This window comes from Tachysurus vachellii, chromosome 7 (genome assembly GCF_030014155.1).
Source record: "Tachysurus vachellii isolate PV-2020 chromosome 7, HZAU_Pvac_v1, whole genome shotgun sequence".
Classification (NCBI taxonomy): Eukaryota; Metazoa; Chordata; class Actinopteri; order Siluriformes; family Bagridae; genus Tachysurus; species Tachysurus vachellii.
The window spans coordinates 26,148,648-26,170,828 of NC_083466.1; the positions used below are offsets into that span (position 1 = coordinate 26,148,648).

At 41.2% G+C, this 22,181-nt stretch overlaps 2 protein-coding genes across 2 annotated transcripts in view; one reads left to right on the plus strand and one right to left on the minus strand.

The window, feature by feature from the left end:
• The first annotated feature begins 175 nt into the window (after nt 1-175).
• On the plus strand, nt 176-8,420 carry mep1bb (meprin A subunit beta b). The gene is made up of 14 exons (XM_060875164.1): nt 176-304; nt 1,076-1,094; nt 1,256-1,303; nt 1,387-1,430; nt 1,791-1,869; nt 2,034-2,151; nt 2,453-2,631; nt 3,649-3,867; nt 4,849-5,001; nt 5,924-6,139; nt 6,254-6,724; nt 6,822-6,998; nt 7,864-7,987; nt 8,078-8,420. Exons 1-14 carry the CDS (start codon nt 236-238, stop codon nt 8,298-8,300), a joined length of 2,139 nt encoding a protein of 712 aa, XP_060731147.1. The 5' UTR covers nt 176-235; the 3' UTR covers nt 8,301-8,420.
• A 702-nt stretch (nt 8,421-9,122) lies between these two features.
• The window catches only part of phlpp1 (PH domain and leucine rich repeat protein phosphatase 1), a 52,061-nt gene continuing 39,002 nt past the window's right edge, over nt 9,123-22,181 (minus strand). Inside the window, exons 7-17 of the mRNA XM_060875163.1 lie at nt 21,342-21,544; nt 21,185-21,245; nt 20,806-20,901; nt 16,172-16,327; nt 15,756-15,956; nt 15,436-15,598; nt 15,114-15,244; nt 14,866-14,982; nt 14,431-14,625; nt 13,925-14,153; nt 9,123-12,470 (exon numbers count right to left, since the gene is read on the minus strand). Coding sequence (XP_060731146.1) covers nt 11,283-12,470; nt 13,925-14,153; nt 14,431-14,625; nt 14,866-14,982; nt 15,114-15,244; nt 15,436-15,598; nt 15,756-15,956; nt 16,172-16,327; nt 20,806-20,901; nt 21,185-21,245; nt 21,342-21,544 — 2,740 coding nt within the window. The 3' untranslated portion in view covers nt 9,123-11,282. The remainder of the gene's footprint in view (nt 12,471-13,924; nt 14,154-14,430; nt 14,626-14,865; nt 14,983-15,113; nt 15,245-15,435; nt 15,599-15,755; nt 15,957-16,171; nt 16,328-20,805; nt 20,902-21,184; nt 21,246-21,341; nt 21,545-22,181) is intronic.

Consider the following 22,181-nt stretch of genomic DNA (forward strand, 5'->3'; position numbering starts at 1 on the left):
ACCTCCAACACCCCCATTCCCCCCCCCCACTCCCCCGGTGGCACATGGAGTGATTAGTATGTATATCGAACTAATCTTCGTTATATTGCACCATATCTGTTTTATGGAAAGCAGGAGATGAAGGTGTGTGTTGTTCCCTGATAAGCTCCCACTCCACATCACACCTGCAATGAAGAGCTCATCCCTTTATAACATCAGCTACCTGTGTACAGTGTGTTAGTGAAGTGTTTCCATCATGAAGGCTGCACCGTGGACGTCTCTGGGATTTATTCTAACTCTCCTGAGCTGGGGGTTTATGGCTCTGGTAGGTTTCATCTGACAAAAAAAGGGCAATTTAACAAAATAATGATACCTTTAAAAACTCTGTCTTATAAAACACAGAATAAATTAAAGACTTTCTTTCATCTAGATAAATTCAGATGTCTCACCTAATTAATATAATTTTATATATAAGGCTCTATCTATCTATCTATCTATCTATCTATCTATCTATCTATCTATCTATCTATCTATTTTTACTTTTTTATTGATTTGTTTGTTTATATAGTTGTATATAATGCTGTTGTTTATGTCATTATGTTTTATGTTTATTATTTTATTATAAGGTGTTATTTGTTTTGAAAGTCTTATTTTAAATAAAGATAAATAAATGTTAAATAATTTTTATATTATTGTTATACTAATAATAATAATAATAATAATAATAATAATAATAATAATAATAACAATTATTATTATTATTCTTTTTTATTACTATTATTTAATTTTCAATTGCTATTATTATTTTGTTTTACTCTATTATTATTATTTGTTTATTTTATTTTTTATTTTTTTATTTTTGTTATTTGTTTTGGTTTTGTTATTTTTGCTATTATTATTTTGTCTTCCTCTTATTATTATTATTATTATTATTATTATTATTATTATTATTATTACTTGTTTATTTTATTTTATTATTTATTTATTTATTTTTGTTATTCGTTTTGCTTTTGTTATTTTTTCCAATTATTATTTTGTCTATCTCATTATTATTATTATTATTATTACTATGCATTAAATATTTTCTCTCATGTAGCCGACAAGAAAAGTAACAGGTAAAGCTAATTTTTACAAATATAATTATATATATATTTAACCTACACATTATTTTTGACAGAAATATCAGAAATAACTAATAAATAACTAATAAATGAGCTATAATATATAAGTTGTATATTGTATATACTTAAGCTGTATCTCTGACTGGATCTGACAGAGTATGATGTAGACGGTGGAAAACAGGATCTATTTGAGGTCAATCAAGGTAAGAGCTATTTTTTGAGTGATGTTGTAGTTTGCAAAGTATCATGTTTTATTTGTTGTATTGACATCGCTGTCTGTCTGCAGCGGCTGGTCTGGATCTCTTCGAGGGAGATATTTTATATGACAAAGTGAGAACAAGACAACTTCACACCACGCCTAGATCTTCTAATCTCCACAATTATCTGTCTCCTGCAATTCTGGCAACAAAATATAAAAGGCTCTAACTGTGTTCTTTACATGACTTTGAACCTTGTTAACGATCATAAACACCACAACACTGTCTCTAATCTGATTGGTCTAGAACAGCAGCTCCAAATCACAGGTTTATATTAACAATGTGGATAAATACGTCTATTTCTAGGGTTCCTTCACAGCTGTATAACAAATAGGTTTAAAAGCCAGAATGTGCTGCATGGTTATTAAAGCTAATCTCTGCGGTTGTAAAAGAAATCGTACTCAACATCTTTTTCCTTTGTGTGAATGTAAAGAAACAAGGGAGGAACTCCATCATCGGGGATGAGTACTTGTGGCCCACCACTGTGCCCTACTATTTTGAGGATGATTTGGGTAAGTTGCAACACCAGTGTAGATACTGTGGGCTTTTTGTGGATTGACAGCAAAAACAAATGATTTATTGTATCTTAAACATTTACACTCGCTTAAGAAGGTGTTGTGTTTACGGTAATACTAAGAGGCCATGAAGTATTACAAAGCGTCGTTGTGGGTTTCAGATGTTAATGCCAAAGGCGTTATATTGAAGGCATTTGAACAGTATCGCCTGAAGACCTGCATTGACTACAAACCATGGAGTGGAGAAAGTAACTACATCTCTGTGTTTAAAGGCAGCGGGTGAGTTCAACTGTGCTACACTCAACCGTTCCTCATCCTTCGGTAGAAGAGCATAAATGACTCAGACTGTCTTTACCGTAGATCTCGGGTGTTATAAAACAGCTAATTAATAAAAGCCAGACTGGTTATGAAATAAAAACAGTGAACTTTTCTATATAATGGAAGTTTATATACTGTATAAAGTATATTTTCTACAGTATAACAGCAGTTCTGAGAGAAGTGCAGATCAGATTTATATTAACATAGTCTAATACAATTGTTTCTAACAGCGCACACACACACACTTTTTTTTTGTCTCCAGGTGTTTCTCCTCGGTGGGAAACCAGCATGTGGGAAAGCAGGTCTTGTCCATCGGCGCAGGATGTGATCGAATCGCCACCATCGAACACGAGTTCCTTCACGCTCTGGGGTTCTGGCATGAGCAGTCACGTACCGATCGTGATGACTACGTCACCATCATGTGGGATCGTATCCAAGAAGGTGTGACACTCTCCAGCAACGTCAAACTGTCATGTGTTCCACTGCTGCCCTTCACTGCCTCACTCACAAGCATTCGATTAGCTATCACTAGTGATTTTACCAGACTGTTACAGGTTGAATGGGTGTGAAGATCGAGAAAGTTTTATAGCCTATATTTATTGATTTATATGATTCATGGTTGGTTGAGATCCTTCTTTTAGACCCTCCTTATACTTGGATGCATCCACTTATTCTTTACACCGCTTATCCTACTGGGCTGCAGAGGAACCTGGAGGCAATCCCAGGAGACTCAGGGTACAAGGCAGGGTACATCTTGGATAGAATGCCAGTCTATCACAAGGCACAATCACAAACACACTCACAAACCCATTCACATTTCATACAATTCTAGAGATCCCAATCAGCCTATTGTGTGTATCTGTGACTGGGGGAGAAAACCGGGGTACCCTGATGAAGCCCCTAAGACATGGGGAGAACATGCAGGCTCCAACTGTGCTAACCAACAAGCCACCTGGAAAATAATTGTCACAAATAATTCAGTTAAATACAGATTTTGTCAGGATTTACACATTATATAATATCACAATCAGTACGTAATCAGCTGGATGATAAAGGGTTGGGTGGAGTCCGACTACAGCTGGCTACAAACATTTTAGCATAAACATTTTAGCACACCGAAGGCCATTTTCCTATAACAGCACATACAGTACATCTCAGAGTGTTTTGGAGCTCCATGTGAAGTCCCTGTGTAAACCTTTACTACAGAAATGACAAAATTACAACAGCTACTATTAGAATGGTGTAAACAGTTTTATTCAACCTGTCATCGGTGCTGTAACACTTTATTTTGTTACGTTCTACATTTTCATTTGCTTTGTGAAATCTTTAAATGTTTAAATATATGTTCTCATTTGTCAGGACGTTATTTTATAGGACCGAAACAACTAAAAATGCTTTGCGAGTATGCAAGACTGTGATCTTTGCAATTTCTCTATTTATTACATCTTTGGTCTTTAGGTAAAGGGCACAATTTCAATAAATACAATGACACTATATCCAGCTCCCTGAATGTACCTTATGACTACGGTTCCATGATGCACTACAGCATGAATGCCTTCAGCAACGGTACCGGGCCCACCATCGTCACCAAGATTCCCGTCTTCAGCAACGTCATTGGCCAGCGCATGGAGTTTAGCGACAGCGACCTGCTCAAGCTGAACAGGCTTTACAACTGCAGTAAGACTGTCTTTGGTGCAGTTATGGTAACTCTGATTTTGTAGGCTTGTTAGTATAAAAAATGAGCTATCTTATAAGTTAGATAAATCAGACAAGAAATGTTTTAATGAAAATTCCACATTGGACATTGCACTAGGGTTTATCGAATGGAAAATCAGGGCACTACGTACTCGTTGATTGTAACAACCACAGCATGGAACATTTGTCATAGCAAATTAGTAAAGACATTGCAAAATAGCAATTAAGAGAAGATTAGACCAGATAAGCAATCGAAACCTGCAACAATCTGAACCCGTCAACATACGAAAACACTTTGTGTTGACATCTTATTTATGGCCGTGAAACATAATGATTAAGCATTTAAAGATAACAATTTCTGCCATTCAAGGCAATATTATCTGGACAACCTTTGTAAGCAAGACATTTTATTGAGTACCAGTATCGGGTCCGATAACTGAATTCGGCTTATCTCGGAAAGAACGGTCAAGAAAACTTCATTCTGTGATATGATTATCATTAAGAAATAAATATCTCATTTATGGTGTCATTAGTGGTGGGTATTAGGAGGTAGTACTGTATGTGGTTTATCTCACTTGGGCTGCTTGAGTTGAGAACAAATTTGGTGATACCAAACAAGCAAATGCTATAATAATATCCCATTTGCTATTACCATGACATTGATTATAAGATGCTAATAAGAGTGTACATAAGGGACTTGTTGCTTCTAGTCAAATCACACAGACTAATTGCAACTCATCACTTTGTTAAATCTGTTAATAGTTTGCAGGGGGCAGAAGTTTTGACATATTACAATACTTGACTACATATTAGAAGATTATCTAACACTTGAGACTTCATCCAGATTAATCTGTCATTTTATGATCTTGTTTGATGATGTACATGGGGTAAAAGAAAATGTAATGAGTGCAAAGTATTCTGTTTACAGTTGTTGCCTGATCATTTGTGTAACATTCTATATAGCAAGAGCCACAACGTTTCTGGACACCTGTGACTTTGAGCTGGAGAATATTTGTGGAATGATCCAAGGTCAGGATGACCAGGCAGACTGGGAACGTGTTACTAAAGCAAATGGTGGACCGGACACTGACTATTCTAATATGGGACGCTGTAATGGTACTAAAAGCTTTTCACTATGTAATGCAGGGATGTTCAATCTTATCCGCAAAGGGCCAATGTGGGTGTATGTTTTCATACCAATCATGCACGAGCTACCCTTTCTGGATAAGATTGGACACCCCTGGTCTAATCCATACACTCGGGTAGAAAAGTGCTACTGCGGGTAGCTCAAAGCAGGGTGTAGACCAGGGGTCGGCACCCCGCGGCTCCGGAGCCGCAAGTGGCTCAATCATTCCTCTGCTGCGGCTCCCTGTAGATTTGGAAAATAAATATTTAATTTAGATTTATTTTATTTTAGTTAGTTAGTGCTCTTTTAACATTAAAATAAACCGTGTTTAATTTATTTGTCGCTCAAAATATGCGTCATAACTGCCGACTCGCGAAATCCGACACACATCTCCGACGCAGATGTATTTTTGGTTCGCTGAAGCCGGCAAGTTAAAATTTTGACATCTTGAATACGAAGAGGACTCGATTAGACACTGAACATTTTATTTAAAAGTAACCTTCGACCCAGCGTCTTTTTTGTTAAGGTTAGTTCAAACTGTTCAAAATATTTTTGTTTGCTTACAGAAATAAAATTTCGTTTACTCGGTAGCAGTTCATTGATTTCATAAATGCAACACACTACAGTTTTTTCTATACTTTCCATAAAGTATATTTATCTCCATTTTAGATGTCAAATGGGTTTTTTGGCTCCCTGTGTTTTTTTTTTCTCTGTAGGAAACGGGTCCAAATGTCTCTTTGAGTGTTTAAGGTTGCCGACCCCTGGTCTAGAGTATGATTACTCTCTATTAAGTTATTGCATGTCCATAGTTTGGACATAATGTACAGTATGATCTGGATGCAAATAAATAAATGGCTCTAACTTTGTCACTATTTACTCGTGTGAACCTTCTCATGATTTTCTATTCAATAGGTGCAGGTTACTTCATGCACTTCAGCACCATCAGTGGAAGTGTAGGGAACACTGCTCTGTTAGAAAGCAGGCTGCTCTACCCTAACCGCAACTACCAGTGTCTACAGTTTTTTTACTACCACAGTGGAAACCAGAACGATAAGCTGGAGATCTGGGTAAGAGAATACAACGAAGCTAAACCTGACGGAACGCTACGCATCATTGAGACAATAACTGGTGAGTAAAGATAAGCATGTCAAGAATGACCATTGCCTTGCATAAAAGGTCCTTTTGACCAATGCTACAACATCAAAACGTGCTAACATGTAATTTTCGTGTTCTTCTTAAAAGGACTGCCTGAGACATTTTGGCAGCTACACCATGTTAAACTAGATGTCTCCAGAAAGTTCCGTATAGTATTTAAAGGCACAAAGGGTGCTGGAAGCTCCACAGGTGGGTTCTCCTTGGATGATGTCAATCTTTCTGAGACCACCTGCCCAGAACATGTGTGGCGGATCAAGAACTTCAAAAGTATTATGGAAAACACACCTGTGGGCTCTGTCATATACAGCCCACGTTTTGTTTCAAAGTATGGCTACACCTTCCAGATGGGCTTGTACCCCAATGGCAGTGACACCTACCCAGAGGATTTGGGAGCTTTTGCCCATCTGGCATCTGGGGATAGTGTGACTGATGACAGTCTCACTTGGCCCTGCCCATGGATGCAGATTACTATGACGCTAATGGATCAGAACGCAGACATTCGCAAACGTATGTCCAACCAAAGAAGTGTCACAACTGACCCCAATGAGCAATTCGAAGGTAGTTTATGATGTCTACATGCTTAAAGACTACAAATGTATTCTGTAATTTCCTAATGTTCATATTTCCACTTTTAAATTTTTTTTTTTATTATAAGAATTAAAATTTCGTTGGGACAACCCACGAAAAGTGGGAATGGAAGTAACGGATGGGAATGGGATTAAATACTTCAGAGGACCAGGATTTGGAACATATGTATACTTGAGTCAGTCCAGAGCACTCAGCAGAGACTTCATAAAGGGTGGAGATGCCATCTTCCTCCTCAGCATGGAAGGTAAGCAAACAAGGGTGTATCAGGCTGGTACAGTAAGTATCCACTCACTCTCTAAAGACAGGAAGGAGGAGTCTTACCTACATTAAACCAGTATTGTTACCTATAAAATGAACACCGATACATGTATATGGATTATTAAATCATGGGGATAGAACATGGGATTTTTGGGAAGTCCAGTGCCCTGGGATGTAATTTGTTTTCGCTCCCATTCCCGCCATCTCCTGAAGAAAGTATGACTTAACCTATCCACTCCCAGTCCTTGTTTGTTCCTGACAAACATCTCGGTTGGTTAAATTAGTCAAAACCAAGTCACTTTTGTTGGTTAAGGCTATGAGCACCACCAAGCTGCCATGGTTGGGTGTTTAAACAAGGTTCTTAACTTTAATCTTCTCAGATTTATCTTCTAATTATTTTATTCCCAAAGTTAAATGTCAGCCAAAAGTGTACCAAGCTAACCAACCTTAATTACCTCCAGATAAGGACAGATAAATGATGAACAATAAACTCAACTCTTCACACATCTTGCATAGGAATTCAAGATTTAAACATTGGAATATAACACTAAGAGTTATGGATAAAAAAAAATATGGATTATATGAATCTGGAGTCTCCAGTATGTAAACTTCACTCCTTCCTCTCATACTACATATCATACTTCTTATACTAGCCTTATTTAGTTAATTAGTTTGCACTATACTAATAGTGACCCAAACTAAATCATCAAATCTAAGTTTGAATCTGAAAATCTGTGTATATTCAAACCCTGTGAATTATAATAAAACACTTGTTTATGGTATAAACAAGTGTTTTATTATAATTCACAGGGTTTGAATAACCGAACTGTTTCCTATTTCTGTCCTGTTAGATATATCACACTTGGTTCCTTCTCAGCCCATCCCTCCAACAACTACTCCTGATTCATGTGTGTTGGTAACATGTGAAAATGATGGCGTGTGTGTGATGGACAATGGTGTTAAAGCCGTCTGCAGGTATGGATGGAGTCTACTGTGTTAACACCTAAAATTGCTATCGTTGCCATTGTTAATCACGTAATGGCCGATAAACAATTCTATCCACAGGTGTGCCGCAGGGGACGACTGGTGGTACTACGGGGACAGGTGTCAGTTTAAGAGTTCGACGCAGGACGGCGTGGTGACGGCGGCCGTGTCGTCGGTTGTGGTCTTTGCCGTCATGCTGGTGGTGACGGTAGTGAGTGTGCTGTGTTTGAGAAAAAAGTATAAGAAGAAAATGAACGCCGTGGGCAGCGGCGGCATTGCCATACAAAACGTCAACGCGAACTAACGGCACCATAAATCATTTAATCAGTAGCGGGAATGCCAGTATGCCCTTATGTATGTATATAACAGGTAGATTTTCTTGTCAATTCAGTCACAAGCCAAATAAAATAATTTTTTTCTGAAATTCCATTTGTTTCTGAAACTTTCAGATATTTGTCTTCCTTTAAAGCAGCGGTGTCCAATCTTATCCACAAAGGGCCGGTGTGTGTGGGTGCAGGTTTTCATTCCAACCAAGCAGAAGCCACACCTGATTCCACCTGTTTAATCAGTTGTTCTTGGCTTTTAGTAGACACTGGTGTGGCTTCTGCTTGGTTGGGATGAAAACCTGCGCACACACACCGGCCCTTTGTGGATAAGATTGGACACCGCTGCTTTAAGGGGAAAACGTTGAAGGTTGAGATACACGTTGATACACATTGTTGTAACCTAGTCAGGGTCATAAAAATGGGAATATAACCTGGATAAAGACTTCAGGACACTGAAGAGAATCTTTCTCTCTCTCACACACACACACACACACACTATAATTCACACCTCGAGGCAATTCAGAGAACCCAATGAACCCAGATTAAAGCCACATGAGGAGAACAGGTGAAACTCTAAACAAACAGTATCCCAAGCTCAGGATCGAACCGAGAACCCTGGAGCAATGCAGTGACGACACTATGCTTTTCTCAATACCCATATATATATATAGCGGTGCTGACACCTTGTGGCTGGTCTGTGCTTTAAGCTTAACGTAACAATCAACGATTTCAAAATATCAAAATATTGTAGTACAAATCGTCTAGAAGTTTTCACTACAAAACAGACCAAGAGGCATCAACATGATAAATTTAGAATTTATTGTAACAAAAAAACAAACAAACAAACAAAAAAAAAACAAAAAACCAGGAACATTTTGTGTGGTTTTGATTACAGATAATCTTTACTGGTCATGCTGGTGACAACAGAAGAATGAGTTGTTTGTGTTTGTGTCTGCGGTTAACCAGTGAGAACAGGACCGAGCAAAGTGTGCAGTCATTTGATTCAAAGTCATTTGTAGTATGTACTGAATACCTTTATGTACTTTCACGTGTAAGGAAGGGATAAGCTTATTACAGACACACGCAGTTCCTTTAAAAAGCATCCTTATACAATATTTCTTATTTACAGTCATTGGAACGAGAAACAAAACAAAAACAAACAAACAAACAAAAAAAAAAAAAATCACCATTTCTCGCAGAGAAGATTAGTAAAAAAAAGTGACTAGGTCACCATAAAGAGTAAGCAACTCCTAGGAGTTAGTCTTTTTCAATTTCTACTAAATTTCTAGTTTTACAGGCACAAAGCCTTGATTTAGTGAAGAAATACAGTCTTACATAAGTGCCCTATCTACAACAGATAAGCGTGGTATTACTGGTGTGCACTACACATCACCATCTCAAACAAAACCGATCTGCGCTTTGTCTTGGGTTTTTTTTTTTTACCCCTTCATTGCTCGTAAAAGTCTTTTTGCAGTGTTTCCTCATATAAAAGATATGGTAAGTTGAATAAAAAAAAAAAAAAAAAAAAAAGAACAAGAAATGTTCAAATAAAATGTGAAAATCCACAATTTTGTTGAGTGGTACTGAGTTATAACTTCGCAAGACTAGTGTTGAACTCTATAGATACTGTCACTTTTTTCAACGTAAATAAACACTAAACAGTCAGTAGGTCAGTAGTCAGCTGATTTGAGCTCTTAAAGGGGCGGAGCACAATAGAGTGCAGGATGGGACTGGAGTCTCTTAAAGGGATACTCGGATGTCCTATTGGTCTGCTCGCGGGGAAAGGCTCCTATTGGTTTGGACTGCAGGAAATGGATTTGTGCATCGCCATGGATGTGGAGGTGGTGTAATGAGGATGTGATAATGCTGAACAACACACTGTAAACTGTGTGTGTGTGTGTGTGTGTGTGTGTGTTAAAATGGCTCTTATATGAACTCTATGGAGAGCTGCCATGTCTACAGGCCTGTAGATTACTTCACGATGTAGCGTGAAGGTTATCCGATCTACATAACACGATTACTTCCTGTTACCATGTCAACGCTATCATTGCCTCTGTAGTACAGTGTTAAACATTTGTTTAAAACTCTTTGTTGCTTTTGCATGTATTGGTCATACTTTTGTTTAACTGTTTAATGTTTATCCATCATTATTTTTCTTATTCAAACACGCTGAGGCTAAATGATGGGTCATATAATAATGTGGCTATGAAATTAACGTATCGAGGCCAAAATTTTAATTTAAATTCAAAGTTACATTTCTCATGGACGTGAATAAATTATTCATTAAAGCGTATATACGCTATGTACTAGTATATCACAATATAATTAATAGTTATTAAGCACATAACGAACAACAATGACTATTTTAAAATGAGCGAAACAGAGAAATCGATAAATTAAGGCTACCGAGTAACTATTTATTGCCATATTGACCTGATTTTGTGATATCTCCTGGACTCAAGGCCTAAATAAAATTAGTTACGTAACTCTCAATGCAAAAATCTTAAAACGGTTTACTCGGACAAAACAAAAAACAAACTCCAAATATTAGGAAAACTCCACAAAAGGCAATGGTATCGCTGACAGGAACTAACTAAATAAATGTGTTGTTTGTTGTAGCAGATAAACGTCATGCTATAGCACAAGAAGTTTATCGACACTTACAGCCAATTTCACCAGTTTTTACTCTTCACTTATTAGTGAATTAAAGGTGGTTTTTTTTTTTCCTTCAGGCCAGAAACAAATACTTGTGGACACCGTGGAAAATGCAGCAGGGTTTTCCAGTCTCAGTCCTCGGAAATACCTTAACAGTGGCAATATTTTCCTAATAACTGCCAGGTTCAGCTAATTTTCTAATATTTCCACCCTCCATGTAATCTGCAGGGAAAACACTGAAGTGTTCAGTGCAGAGGGACTCCAAGCCTGAGATTGGGAAACCATGCATTTTATGGTATGTGCCATCACAGCGGTGTGTCGTAGTAATCAGTAGGCTGCTCACTCTTGCTGGGCTTCTGTTGCTCCTGCTGATGCTGCTTCATTATCTCCTTCACTTCCTCCTCCAGCTCGGGTGGAATAATGAGCTGGTCGTCAGGGTCAGGCATCGCGGGGGCTGTGAAATAACCACCAGACTTTTTAGACGGCGCGTCAGCTGCTATTTCAATCAGGTTGTGGCTCGTCTCGTGTGGAGCCACTGAGCCGTTGCCTCTCCTGCGTGACAGGGTTTTGGTCCATGCATCGGATGCTGTGCTGTTTCCTGGCTTCTCACTTTGCTTTCCTTCTTTCTCAGTCTCGCTAGAGATCAGTGGCGTTTCTGGTTCTGGAGGTATTATGTCATCGGGTATTTCAGGGGTGCAGGGAGGAGGGGGAGGTGGAGGTGCAAGAAGGCGCAAGCAGTGGACGTCGGCCTCCACTTCAAGTCGGCTGCCGTTGGAAAAGACTCCTGCGATGGGCTCTTCATCCTCGCTATCCAGACCGTTATCGGAGAGTGCGCTGGAAAAAGTAGCACTGGATAACTGCCGCTGAAAGGAGCCAGAACTGGCGGTCATGATTGCAGATGAAGAAGGTGTTGGGTGGAGAGAGCAGCAGGAGAGCAGGCGTGGGTTTGGGATAGGAGGTTGATGGAGGTGAAGGTGTGCCTCCTGGAGCAGAATCGGAGGCTCATCTGAGGAAGCGGTGGACCCGACTTCAGAGCTCATCTCCGAGGCACTGACCTCTGAGCTGATCTCGCTGCAGGAAGAAGGTGGTATGCCAGATGAGGGCGGATAGAGGCCCGCACCAGGACCGGGACTAGGTGGTGGCTGTGGGGTTGTGTGGAGGGCACTGGAGGACGAGCAACAGCAGCAGCAACAGCAGTCCTCAGTCACGTTTAGCTGCACCACTACAGCACTCAGGCTCTCAGTACAACCATACGCCTGAGCAAGAGTGCACAGTTTCTTGGCAGCGGCGAGTGGATCCGGAACCTTGCGCACAGCCTCTACTGCCTCAGCGGGCTCTAATGCCTCAAACAGGCCACGGCTGCCCAAGATGAAGAACTCGTCATGTGTTGTTAGAGGGAGTGTGTGAACATATGGTCTCGGCAGAACAGCTGGATACAGGAAGGAGTAGCCCATGATCCGTGTGGAGTCAGTCACGCCATTCACTTTGTTATCCTGATATGGAAAAGGAAGAACACTGAGTGACAAATCACAGGTATCATTTCTCGAGATGTGAAATATATCTGAAAGTGTGATTCACCAAAAAAAAGGTTAAATGAGTTTATTTGTTATAGGCAACATAAAATATGATGTAATACATTGAAAGTTATGGAGAAGCCTTAAAAGTGTAGCATCAGGAATTGTAAAATATGCAATGTTTACAAAGTCTAGTAAATGTTTAGCTGTCCTTTACCTCAGTTATGTTTACAGGTAAAGTCTTAGCTGTCCTTTACCTCAGTGATGTTTACAGGTAAAGTCTTAGCTGTCCTTTACCTCAGTTATGTTTACAGTTAGTGTTAGCTGTCCTTTACCTCAGTGATGTTTACAGTTAAAGTACGAGCTGTCCTTAACCTCAGTGATGTTTACAGTTAAAGTACTAGCTGTCCTTTACCTCAGTGATTTTTACAGTTAGTGGTAGCTGTCCTTTACCTCAGTGATGTTTACAGTTAAAGTACTAGCTGTCCTTTACCTCAGTGTTGTATATAGTTATAGTCTTAGCTGTCCTTTACCTCTGTGTTGTATATAGTTATAGTCTTAGCTGTCCTTTACCTCAGTGATTTTTACAGTTAGTGTTAGCTGTTCTTTACCTTAGTGATGTTTACAGTTAGTCTTAGCTGTATTTTACCTCAGTGATGTTTAGTGTTAGCTGTCCTTTACCTCAGTGATGTTTACAGTTAGTCTTAGCTGTCCTTTACCTCAGTGATGTTTAGTGTTAGCTGTCCTTTACCTCAGTGATGTTTACAGTTAGTCTTAGCTGTCCTTTACCTCAGTGATGTTTAGTGTTAGCTGTCCTTTACCTCAGTGATGTTTACAGTTAGTCTTAGCTGTCCTTTACCTCAGTGATGTTTAGTGTTAGCTGTCCTTTACCTCAGTGATGTTTACAGTTAAAGTATTAGCTGTATTTTACCTCAGTGATGTTTAGTGTTAGCTGTCCTTTACCTCAGTGATGTTTACAGATAAAGTCTTAGCTGTCCTTTACCTCAGTAAGGTTTACAGAAAGTATTAGCTGTATTTTACCTCAGTGATGTTTAGTGTTAGCTGTCCTTTACCTCAGTGATGTTTACAGATAAAGTCTTAGCTGTCCTTTACCTCAGTAAGGTTTACAGAAAGTCTTAGCTGTCCTTTACCTCAGTGATGTTTAGTGTTAGCTGTCCTTTACCTCAGTAAGGTTTACAGAAAGTCTTAGCTGTCCTTTACCTCAGTGATGTTTAGTGTTAGCTGTCCTTTACCTCAGTAAGGTTTACAGAAAGTCTTAGCTGTCCTTTACCTCAGTGATGTTTAGTGTTAGCTGTCCTTTACCTCAGTAAGGTTTACAGAAAGTCTTAGCTGTCCTTTACCTCAGTGATGTTTAGTGTTAGCTGTCCTTTACCTCAGTGATGTTTACAGATAAAGTCTTAGCTGTCCTTTACCTCAGTGATGATGGCTTTGTGTTGCCGTATGCGGTTGTACTCTTCTTCCAACCCAATGTTGTGCAGCAGTGAAAGCGGTAAGGCTTTACCATCGCGACACAACACTGCCTGACACTTCCCCACGTTGGCAGCAGTGAGGGTGAAGCAGCCTGCTGGGTCGGTTGGGTCGTGCCGGATGTGACAGAAAACGGCTGAACCACCTAACTTCTGCCCAGCTGTGCCCAGCTTCCTGTGTGGAGATTTTTGTAAAAAAAAGATTGTTGATTCATAGCATAAATAAATGGTACCAAAAAATTTAGACTGACTGAAACTGGAGACTGCTGTTACACATCATCGGCACTAGAGTTTGGGTGTTCAGAAAAAAGTATTCTTTTTTTTTAATTATAAATGTCCACATATGTTGAGTTAGTTTAAGGACACGTATATCTTAATCTATAACTGTGTGCTGTCTGCTGTTGTCTGAATAAAGTACTCACTGCTCTCTGAGTGTGTGTGTGTGTGTTCACCTCTGCATGACGAGGAAGGTGTTGGTCATGTAATCCTCCTCGCTCTTGGTTCTGTGAAGCTCCTCGGCCAGAATGTCGTTCATGGTGCACTGCAGGAGATACGGCACCTCCACGTTCCTGTCTCCATCAAACACCCCATATAGAGCTTCTCTATTGCCGCAGAAACTGCTCACTGACAGAGCTGCCACACACAGTCTGAACACACACGCACACACACAAATATAATATAAATATTAAATTAAGTAGTCAATATTAGAAGCACAGTGTCTGAGGGAGAAAGTAAAGACATATGATTTATAGAGAACAGCGGTGTTTGTAGTATTGGTAATAATTCATGCTGACACTCTAAGATACAGTCTTACACAGTGAACATCCAGCTGTACAGATGTTCTGTGATGTGTGTTGAGTACAAGCGTTAGTGTGTGTGCTACATACTTGTTCTTCACTCCAGATGCCTCGGTGTAGCCGTGACTCCAGACAGCCGGCCCACCTGCAGCCTCATTGGCTGAGAAGGAAGTTGGGGGCGGGTCGATACGGAAACAGCGGATGTTGCTACAGGAAGAAAATTAACCAGGATTTAAGCTGTTATAATAATAATAATAATAATAATAATAATAATAATAATAATAATAATTCAGATCTGACTAATGCACACACACACACACACACACACACACACTTACTTGAGCTGCTCCAGGGTTTTGTGGTTCAGGCTGAGACGTGGGTTCCCAGTCAGGTCTAACTCCTGTAGTTTAGGGGGCAGGTTCTCAGGCAGTGTGATCTCCACCAACTCATTACAGCTCAGATCTACACACTGAGATCATACAAAAAGAAGTTAAAATTACACAAACACACACTCGTATCTTATTATCATTTAAAGGACCTTCCACTGGTAAGCAATCGTTTCTGTTCCTTTACTAGCTGGAACACACATACAACAATCATGCTTACTTTTGGTATGCCGTGTGTGCGTGTGTGTGTGTGTGTGTGTGTGTGTGTGTTAACCTTCATGTCCATGAGCTGCATGACTTCAGGGAAAACCTCGATAGTGTTGGAGTGGGCAATGAGTGTGTGCATGCGCCTGCAGTTCAGGATGGTGGTGGGTATGGCCTTCAGCCTGTTTCCGCTCAGGTCCACTTCCTCCAGCTCCTCCAGCTTGGCCATTTTACTGCACCCCACACACACACACACACACACACACACAACCAGCCACGTTAGAGGAGGTTTGTGCATCAGGGATGATATTTATGCCCTAAATGTGCTCACTACATAGAGAAGAATGTGCAGGACACTCAGGTGTGTGTGTTTGTGTGTGTATGTGATACCTGGCAGGGAATGTTTGCAGGTGATTGTAGGCCATGTGCAGGACTCTCAGGTGTGTGTGTCCAGTGAGCAGAGGCACGCACTTGTCAGTCAGGTAGTTGTTGGTCAGGTAGAGCTCCTGCAGGATGCTGTTGCTCTCGTCTGATAGGCTGGAGGGTGGCAGACTCTCGAGCTTATTGGCTGAGGCGTTGAGGCACCTTAAACTGAAGAACATGCAACAATTACATTCAAATTCAACACAAACAATTCTGCATTTCTAATATTTGACATTTCTATAAGACCTACATTATATTTACTGTGTTCAGTTTCTTGTTTGAAATGTTTGACCTGTCTGTTTAGAGGAAGTGGTTACAGGTGTGTAAATATTTAACAAGTGTGTGTGTGTGTGTGTGTGTGTGTGTGTGTGTGTGTGTGTTACCTGTTGGATTTAAGGAAGAGGTTACATGGCAGCTCGACTAGCTGGTTGTGCTGGACGTCTAAAACCTCCACCAAGGGCTTCTCCACTCGCTCAGGCAGCCGCTGCAGACGGTTATGACCTGCCAGGACCTTCCTCAGACTATTACTGCAGAATAACCTGAGAGAGGGAAAGAGAGAGAGAGGGAGAGTGAGAGGGTGAGAGAGAGAAAAAGAGAGAGAGAGGGTGAGAGGGAGAGAGAGAGAGAGAGAGAAAGAGAGAGTGAGAGAGATTGAGGGCGAGAGAGAGAGAGAGAGAGGGAGAGTGAGAGAGTGTGTGAGAGAGAGAGAGAGAGAGAGAGAGAGAGAGAGAGAGAGAGAGAGAGAGAGAGAGAGAGAGAGAGAGAATGAGAGAGAGGGAGAGTGAGAGGGTGAGAGAGAGAAAAAGAGAGGGCAAGAGGGAGAGAAAGAGAGAGAGAGGTTGAGAGAGAGAGAGAGAGAGAGGGAGAGAGAGAGAGAGAGGGCGAGAGGGAGAGGGTGAGAGAGAAAAAAGAGAGAGAGAGAGAGAGAGAGAGAGAGAGGGAGGGTGAGAGGGAGAGAGAGAAAGAGAGAGAAAGAGAGGGAGGGCGAGAGAGAGAGAGAGGGAGGGTGAGAGGGAGAGAGAGAAAGAGAGAGAGAGAGAGAGAGAGAGAGAGAGAGAGAGAGAGAGAGAGAGAGAGAGAGAGAGGGCGAGAGAGAGAGGGCGAGAGAGAGAGGGCGAGAGAGAGAGTGAGAGAGAGAGGGAGGGCGAGAGAGAAAGAGAGAGAGAGAGAGAGAGAGAGAGAGAGAGAGAGAGAGAGAGAGAGAGAGAGAGAGAGAGAGAGAGAGAGAGAGAGAGAGAGAGAGAGAGAGAGAGAGAGAGAGAGAGAGAGAGAGAGAAGATCCATGTAACCTTTTGGAAACTAATTTCCCACTGGAATGATGTAGAACGTTTGAGAGATGGAGGGCAAAAAGGACAAATCAGAGTCAAAAGCAACACCAGAGTGCAGCATTCTTCCTCACTGTGTGTGTGTGTGTGTGTGTGTGTGTGTGTGTGTGTGAGGGAGAGATAAAGAGCTGATGATGAAGGATAATCATCAGAATAATAGTAATAACTGTAAACATAAGCACAAATACAAATATTTTTGTCGCAGCAGTTGAGTTGAGCTGCTTTATCTGAGGCTTTCAAACGCTGTTCGAATGACGGCCCTGAAATTAAAGCAGCGTTACAGAAATCTGATCAGTTTTAAGAGCAGGTGTGGAGTGAAGTTGTAGAACACTTTCATTTCAATTATCCTTCATTTCAAATAATCCCTTTCAGTCATACCTGGAGATGATAAAAGGTGTTTGTACATGCTCTAACTCTTATGTCCTAGAAGACAATATGTCCTTATGTCCTTTTAAGTGCACTGCTCGAGTGTTAGCTGTTTAAAGGCTCGATCTAACAGGACACACAAATCACCTGTTCCAATATTTCTCCAAATGGTGGTGTTTAAACAAAAGCTGCCATATTTTGAAGATAAAGATGCTGAACAAGAGTAGCTCAGGAAATGAACGATGAAATTCTGATCCGAGATTCGTCTTTTGATCTCGAGCTGTTCTGAAACTTTTGAAAGGGACTGTAGATTACAGATAGACATGCAGAGAGATAAATACACAGAGAGAGAGAGAGAGAGAGAGAGAGAGAGAGAGAGAGAGAGAAAGGAAGGAAGACTAGATCAGAAGTCTGAGTGTCAGTGAGACATAGTGAGATGTAGAGACGAGTATGAGAGAGCGCAGTAAACGAGAGAGAGAGACTCTGAGAAAGCAATAGAAGGAAAGGGAGAAAGAAAAAGAAAGGGGGACAAGATCAGATCATTTTTGAGGTACACTGAGTGGGTAAGTAAGAGAGAGAGAGAGAGAGAGAGAGAGAGAGAGAGGAAGGAAGGAAGGAAGGAAGGAAGGAAGACTAGATCAGAAATCAGGAGCCTTTGAGTGGAAGTGAGACAGAGTGAGATGTGAAGAGAGAGAAAAAAGAGAGAGAGAGAGAGAGAGAGAGAGAGAGAGAGAGAGAGAGAGAGGAAGGAAGGAATGAAGACTAGATCAGAAATCAGGAGCCTTTGAGTGGAAGTGAAACAGAGTGAGATGTGAAGAGAGAGAGAAAAGAGAGAGAGAGAGAAAGGAAGGAAGACTAGATCAGAAGTCTGAGTGTCAGTGAGACATAGTGAGATGTAGAGACGAGTATGAGAGAGCGCAGTAAACGAGAGAGAGACTCTGAGAAAGCAATAGAAGGAAAGGGAGAAAGAAAAAGAAAGGGGGACAAGATCAGATCATTTTTGAGGTACACTGAGTGGGTAAGTAAGAGAGAGAGAGAGAGAGAGAGAGAGAGAGGAAGGAAGGAAGGAAGACTAGATCAGAAATCAGGAGCCTTTGAGTGGAAGTGAGACAGAGTGAGATGTGAAGAGAGAGAGAAAAAAGAGAGAGAGAGAGAGGAAGAGAGAGAGAGAGAGAGAGAGAGAGAGAGAGGAAGGAAGGAATGAAGACTAGATCAGAAATCAGGAGCCTTTGAGTGGAAGTGAAACAGAGTGAGATGTGAAGAGAGAGAGAAAAGAGAGAGAGAGAGAGAGAGAGAGAGAAAGGAAGGAAGACTAGATCAGAAGTCTGAGTGTCAGTGAGACATAGTGAGATGTAGAGACGAGTATGAGAGAGCACAGTAAACGAGAGAGAGAGACTCTGAGAAAGCAATAGAAGGAAAGGGAGAAAGAAAAAGAAAGGGGGACAAGATCAGATCATTTTTGAGGTACACTGAGTGGGTAAGTAAGAGAGAGAGAGAGAGAGAGAGAGAGAGAGAGAGAGAGAGAGAGGAAGGAAGGAAGGAAGGAAGGAAGACTAGATCAGAAATCAGGAGCCTTTGAGTGGACGTGAGACAGAGTGAGATGTGAAGAGAGAGAGAGAGAGAGAGAGAGAGGAAGGAAGGAAGACTAGATCAGAAGTCTGAGTGTCAGTGAGACATAGTGAGATGTAGAGACGAGAATGAGAGAGCACAGTAAACGAGAGAGAGAGACTCTGAGAAAGCAATAGAAGGAAAGGGAGAAAGAAAAAGAAAGGGGGACAAGATCAGATCATTTTTGAGGTACACTGAGTGGGTAAGTAAGAGAGAGAGAGAGAGAGAGAGAGAGAGAGAGAGAGAGAGAGAGAGAGAGAGAGAGAGAGAGAGAGAGAGAGGAAGGAAGGAAGGAAGGAAGACTAGATCAGAAATAAGAAGCCTTTGAGTGGAAGTGAGACAGAGTGAGATGTGAAGAGAGAGAGAAAAAAGAGAGAGAGAGAGAGAGAGAGAGAGAGAGAGAGAGAGAGAGAGAGAGAGAGAGAGAGAGAGAGAGAGAGAGAGAGAGGAAGGAAGGAAGACTAGATCAGAAGTCTGAGTGTCAGTGAGACATAGTGAGATGTAGAGACGAGTATGAGAGAGCACAGTAAACGAGAGAGAGACTCTGAGAAAGCAATAGAAGGAAATGGAGAAAGAAAAAGAAAGGGGGACCAGATCAGATCATTTTTGAGGTACACTGAGTGGGTAAGTAAGAGAGAGAGAGAGAGAGAGAGAGAGAGAGAGAGAGAGAGAGAGAAAAGGATGGTGGGAGAGAGAGAGAGAGAGGAGACAGGGTGGAAGGCAGATTCATATTCTATTTGTCCTTTAAGCTTTCCATCTCCACATGAGAGAGAGAGAGAGAGAAAAAAGAGAGAGAGAGAGAGAGAGAGAGAGAGAGAGAGAGAGAGAGAGGAAGGAAGGAAGACTAGATCAGAAGTCTGAGTGTCAGTGAGACATAGTGAGATGTAGAGACGAGTATGAGAGAGCACAGTAAACGAGAGAGAGACTCTGAGAAAGCAATAGAAGGAAAGGGAGAAAGAAAAAGAAAGGGGGACAAGATCAGATTTTTTTTGAGGTACACTGAGTGGGTAAGTAAGAGAGAGAGAGAGAGAGAGAGAGAGAGAGAGAGAGAGAGAGAGAGAGAGAGAGACGAATGACAGGATGATGAGAGGGTGTCTGAGATGGAGCAGATGAACACGGCAGAGCAGCACATGTGGAGATGGAAAGCTTAAAGGACAAATAGAATATGAATCTGCCTTCCACCCTGTCTCCTCTCTCTCTCTCTCTCCCACCATCCTTCTCTCTCTCTTTCTCTCTCTCCCTCTCACATACACACAGGCTGTAATAGAGGGCAGGTGTTGGAGTGTGTGAGGAGGTCAGTGTCCTTGGTGAAACCTACAGCAGATATCCATCATTTGGACACCAGAGCATAAAACAGACAATCTCTGTGTGTGTGTGTGTATGTGTGTGTGAGTGTGTGCACGTGTGTGTGTGCACGTGTGTGTGGTTGTGTGCGCGTGCATGTGTGGTTGTGCGTGTGTGGTTGTGTGTGTATGTGCATGTGTGTTTATGTGCCTGTGTATGTGCATGTGTGGTTGTGCATGTGTGTGGGTGTGCGTATGTGGTTGTGCATGTGTGTGGGTGTGCGTATGTGGTTGTGCATGTGTGTGGGTGTGCGTATGTGGTTGTGCGCATGTCTGTGCGCACACGTGTGTGTGCCTGTGTGTGTGTGTGCTTGTGTGTGTGTGCGCCTGTATGTGTGTGTGCCTGTGTGTGTGTGTGTGTGTGGTCACACTCACCACTGAGGCAGCTCTCTGATGTAGTTATGACTGACATCCATCACCTCCAGCTTCTTGCTGTCACTCAGCCATGCCGGTAACACCTCCAGACAATTCCTTCAGCCAATCAGAGCGCACGGTTAACATATGACTCGTTCGTGATTATGTACACACGACTGTAATTACTGATGTACATCATCAATTAAATCAGCTTGAAATTCATGTCTTACATTCTACAATTAAAAAAAAATAGTAGTGCTTGGACCCCGATGATCGCTGCTTGTGTTGTATTTATTATTGCTTGGGATTATGTCAAATGTTGGAAATAAGAGTTATGTAGAAGCATTATTAGTTTATTACTGCTATCGTGTGTATGGAAAGTTTTAAGCAAGCCGCTCACCTTGAGATGTCCACGTAGGTGAGATTGGACGCTATTGGACTGGCTTCCAGATCCCGTATTTCTGAATGTAAAACTTTGGGTTATCGATCGTGGACTTAACTGCTAACAGTTAACACTTAACTGTGTTTAGTTTATGTTGAAGCGTCGATGTGTTTACCGTTGTTGGAGGCGTACAGGGCCTTGAGCGTGCTTCCTCGGAGCCGCAGCCGCGTGATGCGGTTTCTCTGGCAGTGCAGCACCTCCAGACGAGGAAACAGTGAGGCGTCCAGCTCGCTCAGACGATTGTCTCGCACATCCAACTGGGTCACGTGACGCAAGAAGTCTGGCTGGTCCGGTATCACGCTGGAGATCCGGTTCAGTCTGAGAAAAAACGAAAGGAAACAAAGAACAAGGAAAGGTTAAAATGACTGAACTCATACTTTGGGTTGCTAGGAAAACAAACACGCTGTAGCTAACATAGCTTAAATCGCCGCAAGCTCGTTAACCAGATTTATACTCATTTTCTATAGATGAACAATTGTCCTGAGACAAAAGTCATGGCGCCCTGTACTGACATTTTTCAGCCCTGTGAGTTTTGCCTTTTATGGCATCATGTGGGCGTGGCTTGGTTTATCAACATGTGCTCACGTTTGTGAAGAAAACGGACGAACAATTGACCTACGACCAGATTTGAAGTTTGCTGTGACTCTCTGTGAGGTGCGTGATGGATATTTTAAATCCTTAACTAAAAATAAAAAAAAAAAAAATCTTTCTGCTAGGACCTGAAGCAGGAGATGTGTTCATGTGAATGGATAAATCATGTGATTTATCAGTGCGTCATCTGTAATGAATAAAAACTGAAGGCTGCTTCACTTTTCCTAGATCGAGAATGTTACCGTTTTTTTTCATTTAATGTCGATGCGATTCTTTATTTATTCATTTTATTTGTTAATAAACAATGTGTACAGGCAGCTGATCCCTTCATTATTTAAAAGCAGGATTCTAGATCCAGGTTTTT